An 8,976-nucleotide genomic window follows, 5' to 3' on the forward strand; every position below is an offset into this window, starting at 1 on the left:
ACTGACAGGTGAGATGACTAACACAGATTATCTGGTTATCATGGCACCTGTCAGTGGGTGGGATATATTAGGCAGCAAGTGAACATTTTATCCTCAAGTTGACATGTTAGACAACTGGGTCAGAGCATCTCATAAACTGCAGCTTGCAGCTTGTGGCGTGTTCCCAGTCTGCAGTGGTCAGTACCTATCAAAAATGGTCCAAGGAAGGAAAAGTGGTGAACTGGACATAGGGTCATGGGGGGCCAAGACTCATTGATGTACATGGGAAGTGAAGGCTGGCCCCATGTGGTCTGGTCCAACAGACGAGCTACTGTAGCTCAAACTGCTGAAAAACGTAATGCTGGTTCTGATAGAAAGGTGTCAGAACATACAGTGCATCGCAGTTTGTTGCGTATTGGGCAACCAGAGTGACCAGGTGGTCATAATGCTATGGCTGATTGATGTACTGTGCTGTGTATTTGTCACTCAATGCACACATTATTATACATTACATGGAAATTGTTGTACTGCAGTATCTTTTTATTACAGTTTGTTCATAATAACAAATGCTTTACTGAAAACCACAACAATTCACCCCATCTTGTTTTTCTTGTATTGCCTGAGATGAGCTTTTAAATCCAGTCTGATCTTGTTTCAGAAAAACAGAAAATATTCAGCCCAACACCGCAGCTGCGTCAGTCCTCCATTATCACACTGCTTACACTGCTTACGTTAAACCACAGTACTGCTATGCACTCAGATGGCCTTTGGCAGGGCTCACAGCCCGATACACAATCAATGTATTTATGCACACACACGAGTTGGAAGCAAATAGACGTAAAGCATAAGACGCGCTTGTGTGTAGACAGCTGTATTGATTAAAACTGAAGCATATCTGTACTGTCAGATGCATGAGAGATGCACGACTGGAAACCCAGCTAACATGACTGGTGTAAGACAACTTACATCTGAAATGAAAACGAAACAGACTGAAATAAAGTTACTCAAGTTGGCACTCAGCACAAACTGCAGCTGGCCAGCTCCCTTCTGGTGTGGTGAATGGGAATAAAAAATACTTAGGACAGAATACTAAAGGTGTGATCACTTAGTCAACACTGTCAAAGCATGTCCTTGGTTCTTATAATGCAAGAGCATGAAGCAGACTGTAAATACTTCTTGAGCAGCATTTTGTGTTCTTCTTGAAAAGTTTATGTCCACAAATATTTCCTCAGATATCACTATTGACAGTGTGAGACAGCAGAAATACATATTTGGGAGCTCAAAGCCAATCCATGTCCTGGAAGAGGTTCCGGCCCATTTCAATGTAGGCCTCCTTCTCCTGTGCAGACATCTGTTCCACTAGCTCTGGCCTCTGGCTGACCTCTCGGTAAGAGCGCGGCCGGCCTCCCACCATCACCATCGGCTCATCCCCCACCTCCTCGAAATCGTCATCGTCATCTTCCTCCTCCTCCGCCCGATGCTGCGCAGCTGCGGCGGGGGGAGGATTTGAGGGGGAGTCGTCGTCTGATTCGCTGGTGTCGCTGTCTGAGTCGCTGGCATTAGCTGTGGTGGACGTGAGTCCCTTGGTAGCGGTGCTCACTCCGCCTGCACCTCCACCTGCTGCTGCCGCGCCCCTCTTCTCGTGAATGAGCAGGGCGCGCATCACTTCCTCATTTTCATCTGACTGACCGATTCCAAGACCGGCCGCTCCATCCTGGGCTCCGGGGACAACGTCTCCAGCTGTGGAAACAAAACAATGATGCTTCTAACTTCTTCTGGAACTTAAATTTAGGCTGCTTTAGAAATGTTTTAACCCTTTTACTGTGCCTCGATCAGCACGTCAAGATCTAAGGGGTGCGTCTAGGCTCCAGTCTCACAGTCTCATCAAACATTACTTATTGCGCGTCAGTGTCTTCACAGAAACTTTATTTAAACCACGCCACCATCGGATGTCATGTCTGTTTACAGGCTCCAAAGGCCAACAAGATCATTCCAGACAGACGCACACAGACACACCTCAGAGACAGGACGTTTGGAAGGCATAATTCATGCAATTTCCACAGGAATGGATTTTATTAATGAGCAATCCTTGCTCAGTCATGCACTAATCAAGCCTCTGATTATTTCAATTAAGCAATTATGGTTCAATGGGAGTCTGGCCAGGCCTGATTTGCTGCATGCCCTTGGGTGGAGCAACAATGTCAGAATAAGACAGCTTGGTGAAGGACCACTCTGACAGAGGGAGATAACCTGGGTTGACCTGTAATATCCTGCCTTGACTGTAAAGAAATAGACTATTAAAAAAAAAAAAACAGAGCATTCAGCAAGCCTTACCATGGAGAGGCATTTATGATTAATGTCAGTGAAATCAGAATTTGTGAGTGGGCAGGAATTTAATAGCGAATTTAACGTCTTCTGACTCATGGAGTGGGAGATCTTGTGATTGTGGCGGAGAATGGACAAACAACTGCACCAATGTGGCATTAGCTTGGGTTCAGCATTAATAGAGGAAATGAATAACGAAAAGTTATTTAACGAATAATGGCGAGAAACCCACACATATTGAGTCTAAATGAATTCTGGAAGTTGATCGTCTTACAAGAAAACATCACTTACGGTTCTTGAGGATGTCAGGCTCGCTGTAAGCACCCTGCACGGTACTCTGGGTCAACCAGACGGGCCTCTCCTTAGGTGCCTTGCCCTCACTGGCTTGCTTCTGCTGTTCTTCCTGCTCCTCCATGCTGATAACCACATTCTGGGTGTACATATCAGCGTAGGATGCGCCTTTGTTAGACCAGGCCTCGCGGTGTTGGCCACCCGCAGCATTTGCGGCTGCTGCAGCACGTTCACGGCTGGAGGAAAGATTCAGTAAATATCCTTTAAATAATGATCTTGACAGTTGAATTAATAGGTGTAAACATGAAAAACTGAGTGTAATGTGTAATGCTAATGCTATAATGCTGCTAGCTAAGGCTAGCCACAGCTAGCTTACAAGTTAGCTTTCACTTGATTTAGTCCTCTTTGAAAGCAGGAATGCAGTAACTAGACAGCCAAAGAGCAGATACTGTGTTTTTGGTCTGTTTTCATGGAAATTACACATTTCTATGGCATAATATTTTTATATAGTAAAACAGATTAGATACAGGTTACAACTGTTACTGCATTTTGCTTTCGTAGGGCAGTGATGTCATGCTGACTCAGGGAAATAAGCGGTTTATTTCGGTGTGGTCGGTCAGAAACTGACCTCTGTTTGAGGGCGGGAATTTCAGCAGGCTCCGGCTCCAGCAGGTCATGGGACAAGTTGACATCTTCAGTCTCACGTAGCAGCGCGTAGATGGGTTCGATCTGCTCGTTGAAGCGTGCAACCAGTGTCCTGGCATCGGGACAGACAGACTCGTCCTCCTCTACCTCCGTCTGGCAGAAGGTGCAGCGAAATGTACCTGTGGGTTAAGAAGGAAAAAGTAAAAGTAAGAAGGGATGTTCAGGTAACCCACTTGGCCAAAGCAGACACTGTGCACCTACATTCTTGGGACAGTGTCTTTTTGTTAGGTATGGCCACTATACTGGGATTTTGGAGTTCTATGTTGGCAATTGTGAAGTTTCCGTTTCCAGCTGAAGGGTGAGTGGCAGTGCTATGATGTGCAGCATATGGTTACAGTCTGCTGTCTCTAGCTAGCAAGACTCCCTAAAAGTAGCCTCCAGATGAATGACCTTGCAGTTATTCCTGGAGTCTCAGACAACAAACAATGACACACATTAAACAGAACAGGCTTGAAAATGCATCTCAGTTGAATTTTGAGAAACTGTATTTTCTTGCTGCCGTAATATTTTGTTTTTTAAGCCAAATTGTTCTTGCTCCATTTATTACATTGTGTTTCCTTTCAGTAAATAAAACTGAATGGGTGTTAAGTTAACCTTATTAAGTAAGGAGAAATATAGACCCTAGGGCTAGACCATGGATCTTGTGTGCTCTACACACACAGTTCCTACCAATGAGAGAGAAGGGCATGTTCGGCCATCTGCCTCTCTGGCTGTTTTCAGTTTCAATAATGGGCACTGTTCCACTATTACACAGACCCCATGTCTGCGTTGTGACTATATGTGTCTGTGTGTGTAGGGGTATGTGTATGTGTATGTCTGAGAGAGAGAGAGAGAGAGAAAAGGAATTAGTGTGAGGGTGGGGAAAGAATATACAACTTGCTCTATAACTCTTTTTAGGTTATAACTTTCCAGGACCTTTCAAGGACATTTTCCAGGAGTTTTGCTAGATAGAGCTAATAGAGGAGAGCACTTGCTCACAACTGGTCGTATGATTTATTGGTAGGCCTAACATTGACACATTTAATCCAAGTTTTATTCCTACTTGTTTTATGATGCAAGGTTCATGATGTGTGTTTCAGTGTCACTACAGGTAGGCGGTTAGTGTTTATGACATATTTTTTCCACTGTGGTCTCTATAGCAAACTGACTATAATTTTCCTCTATCTGTAACAATAAGTTGGCCACAGCCCATAACTAAACAGATAAAATCAAGTAGAATCTATTTGATTTTACAGAAAATCTATCTTTTCACCTTTCAGCTTATTAAAAGCAGTAGAAGAAAGTGAAAGTTTCTGTTGCATGTATAATTAACACCGATGTGCATGTTTATCAACAGATGTAAATTTGATCTAGGCTGTATGCATGTAGATAAGACCGTCTACAGCATTTCCACTGGCTTTTTAAAATAAAAAGATAACTGCAAGTCAGTTTTTGCTCCACTTTTGGTAAACCCACTTTGAAGTGTCATACCGTGCCGTCCTATTAACAGTCAAGTTTAAAAACAGAAAAATGCACCTCGGTTTACATAAGTGATCTGAGTTTAAGGATCAAATACACTTAAATTGTCCAAGTAATGAGACAAGACAAACTTTTCCCAACGGTGGTCTTTACCACAAACTAAAGTTGGGTTCCACCTTAAATATTCTGAAGTCTGAAACAAACCTTAAAGAGAGCACCAACTGATGTCAGACGAAATGGTAAAAAAGTTTTATGCACAGCCAAAGGCTGCGTTGGACCTACATGTCAGGTGGAATGAGTGAAAAAAATAAAATGCTAATAAAGGGGAGGGCACATTCACAAAGCAAAGTGTGAAAATTCAGAGCTGGAGGGTTTCCGGCTCTCCTTGGGGGTCAGAATGAGCTAGATGCCCAGTAATGTCATTTCTCATCTCTATGAGGTCAAACTGAGTGTTGCTGGCCCTGAAGAAGTACCCAGTCCATTAGACTACCACTATGTGAGCTGCAGGTATTCGTTTTGTCAGCCCTTTGTCAGGGTGCAGGGTTACTGCCTCCACAGCTAGATTTGATACCAGTTGAGATATGTTGAAACAAGAGACAAGAGCAAAGGAATTGGCAGGATGATTGTACATGTGTCACCAGGATGATGCTGCTGGCTACATCCTTTTTCCAGAATGTAATTTACACTGGCCATCCAACGTTTTTATCCAATGTGGAGGTATTGTTTCTTTATTTTCTTTCCTCAAATTAGTTTTATGTGGCATGTTTTTTTTCTAAAATAACTAATAAAATTGTGTAAGAATATAGGAAGCCTATTCTATCACTTTATATAAAGTATTTGTAAGCAATGTGCAGCCTTCCTCCACAACTTAAAACTGGTCTCCTCAGGAAAATGTGAATTTTTTGTTGTTTTAAACAGCTAGATTCGTGTGAAGTAACTTTGTCACTTTTATATTTGATTAGGTTCATCTGTAAAGTAAAACAAATCATTACATTGATAAAAAAAAGAAACAAGGCTTAAGCACATTGGTTGTAGTACATTACATTATTACAGAAGAATCCTTTCTGTGCATTACATAATGTTTAGAATATAATGTGTCTCTGCAGCTAAAACAGTATTTTATTCAGTTGATGTTCTGAGCTGAAGTTTGAAGTTTAGGAAAAAGTAATTTCATAAGATTTGAACTGTATCACATTTATTTCTGCTTCTGCAGTAACTGCAGCTCCAGCTCAGCCTCCCGGCAAATGAGGAAGAAAAAAAAATGGCCTGAAAAATATGCAGTGGGCCCAAATGTGAAAACACAACACATGCATAAATTTAAAAAAATCCAATCCAATGAAATAATTCAATACAGCATTCATATTTCATCCAATAAAACTATTTACAATAATTATTTTCCCAATGAAAACAGAGATTTAAATTTCAGTAGTATCTTAACACCCCTTGAAAATCTTGTCTTTGCTGACCTCCAGTGGTTTTGCTGCTGTTAAGTACAGCCAATGATGTCACTGTTGGGTTTAACCACATCTATCAGTGATTCTGGGTGTGATCAGACATAAAACAGGCTTGAAACTCGCAGTCAGAGAAGGCAACAGAGCACTGCTTTTGCAGCCTGGTGTTAAATTACTCTTGAATCACCTGGGAATTTGGTATAATGAGGAAATGTGTTATTTGAATTAAGAGCAAACTGGGTTCTTGTAAATTGGTTTTGTTTGGAGGATAACAACCTCTACACATTTTGCTAAATGATTTTAGTACTGGGAATGACTTTTTAATTTGTCTATCTAGCTGCTAAAGTTATGAATGATTAAACAGAAGCCTTGCTGCTGAGTCCTACTCAATTGAGTAGGAATACGTGACTCAAATGAGCTGGTCATGACTTGTTTATGTCAATCAATGAATGATTTCAAAAGCAAGTGCACCATCTATCTTTTTTTTTTACATTCTGCATATCCTCACCCACACTGTCTAAGATGTTTAAGAGTGGTTGCTTCTGTTTCTCAAATGTCAAGGACATGCATAAACACAAACAGAACATGTTGGATAACTCCTAGTGATAAGGGAGTGATGTGATGCCTATTTAGAAGCAGTGTTTGGGACAGCTGCCAGCCCTTATTGAGGCGAGATGAGAATCAGATATCAAAGTTAAGTTACATCAGGCCTTTTGTTGTGCTAGCAAGTCAGGCCAAACACATATTGCCTGGGTTATATGGAAACACTCGATTGTATCCAAGAAAACAGAAAATCAAAATTATTCATGTATTTGAACTCAATTTTTCTGTTTAATTTGGGTTACACAGCTGCACTAGCAAATATATGGTCTAGATTACTTAACATTTACTAATCAGGTGTTATAGGTAGACTGAATTTAATGTTCTCCTTGTCATTTTTTCTTCTTTTTTTCTTCTTCTTGCTGACCAAACAGAGACAAATAATTTAGACCATAAAAGGTACTTAATTCAGACTTAATGAGACTTCAGATTTACAGACAGTTTTAAGTTTTATTTGGCTGTTTGTGAGAAGCCCAAACCTGCATATGGCTTCATTACAAGCAACACAAAACATATTAGGCCTTGAGCACCTTCTCCTCTGACGGTTTAAGTCACATATCATGTAACTTATCTGTATGTGTTACTGTTTTAATACTTCACAGGTCTTGAGACCAGATTTCAATGCACTTCAAATCATTTGCCACACACAACTGAAGATATATTTTTTTGGTTAATGTTAATGTAATGGTGTTAATGTACCTGTCATAGGGTCAAATAGCTGATTGGCCTCTAGATCGGTGAAGGTGGAGAAGCAGTAGGGGCATCGGAAGGAGGCACGGTTGGTGGAGTCTCTCTCATCTGTCTCGATGCGCCTTCGCATGTGATCCAATTTATACTTGACCACGTTGACCAGAACCCTAAAAAAATATCAGATTCGTAAAACTTTATAGTATGTAAGATATTGACATGAGAGAACGAACTGTTTTAAATATGGATAAGAAACTAAAATATTGGGAAGGATTCTAGTTTACTACAGAAGCCAAGAACTAATTTGAGCTAATAATTTCCTGGCAATGTGATGCAATACTGACAAATTTTATCAGGAGAATATTTATTAAATGAGCTCAAAGATCCCGCAGTGTCCAGACTTTTTTCATGTACCTTTTCCTGGCTGCTGGCTCATTTTGGTCAGTGTTAAAATTCCTCATACATTGTCCGTTATGTTGAACCAAATGTCAAATGTTACTATCTATAATAATATGCCATCTATGCTTGCTGGCATGGCACTCCTGATCTCTGATAAACACAAGTAATAAGTAATAGGAGGAAACAACCTTTTGTTTTCATGAGAATAAAATTATTAACTAATTAATTACAAACATAGCTGTTCTTACCTTCTGTAGTCTACTCTACAAAAAAATCCTAAAGGAAGAGCGTGTGGCACCTATTAACTGTCACTTATATGTAATTTAAAGTTTAGTTTCTCTTGTTTTCGTACTTAGTAAAGTACAGATGAGCACAGATCTTATTCTTTCTAAAAGTGTTAGGGGCATCCTGCCGATATGAGACATCCCCACTGCCAACACCTGGATTCTATCCCTACCCATTAATATGGATAAGTTCTTATGAGTTATTGTGTCTTTTATGAGTGTGCACTGTTAAATGCAAACCAAAAAGAAGATAACCACCTGTAGTTGATGAAGTAATAGTTGTGCCGTGTTGTCTTGCCATCAGGGGCCGTCTCCACTCTCATGCGGCACTTGACAAATTTGTCTGACTTCAGTGTGTTGAGGACTGAGCGCAGCTGTTTACGGTCAAACTTGAGCAACTCCAGCATGTCCTCCTCGCGAACGCACGGGTTGCGGATGAGCACATCCAGGGCCAAGGCGTGTTCCACTCCATAAAAACCCCTCACGACCTGCTTGGCCAGCCGCTTAAGTGCTGCAGGGACCTCGGTCAGTAGCTCTGGTTCTATCATCTTCAGCTGTGGAGGGACATGAGAAGATCTGAGAGAGGCAGAAACTTCAGCTACTTCATTATGCATAAATCAGAAGGTAGGCAACCTTAAAGCTTGGGAGGGAAATAAGGTGACATTTAAAAGGACACTAGATAGATAGATAGATAGATAGACTTTATTGATCCCAAGCTGGGAAATTACAGTGTAGCAGCAGCATTACACACAGTAACAACAGTAACAATACAATAAGTAAGGAGAACAACCTAGACA

At 41.0% G+C, this 8,976-nt stretch overlaps 1 protein-coding gene across 1 annotated transcript in view; it reads right to left on the reverse strand.

Moving 5' to 3' along the window:
- Positions 1–498: 498 nt before the first annotated feature.
- gtf2e1 (general transcription factor IIE, polypeptide 1, alpha) overlaps positions 499–8,976 on the reverse strand; it is a 9,390-nt gene continuing 912 nt past the window's right edge. Inside the window, exons 2-6 of the mRNA XM_035676760.1 lie at positions 8,438–8,733; positions 7,509–7,666; positions 3,224–3,419; positions 2,596–2,831; positions 499–1,719 (exon numbers count right to left, since the gene is read on the reverse strand). Of these exons, the coding sequence (XP_035532653.1) occupies positions 1,259–1,719; positions 2,596–2,831; positions 3,224–3,419; positions 7,509–7,666; positions 8,438–8,727 (1,341 nt within the window). The 5' untranslated portion in view covers positions 8,728–8,733 and the 3' untranslated portion in view covers positions 499–1,258. The remainder of the gene's footprint in view (positions 1,720–2,595; positions 2,832–3,223; positions 3,420–7,508; positions 7,667–8,437; positions 8,734–8,976) is intronic.

Source organism: Morone saxatilis, unplaced genomic scaffold (genome assembly GCF_004916995.1).
Source record: "Morone saxatilis isolate NCDOM2014 unplaced genomic scaffold, NCSU_SB_2.0 Contig5, whole genome shotgun sequence".
NCBI lineage: Eukaryota > Metazoa > Chordata > Actinopteri > Moronidae > Morone > Morone saxatilis.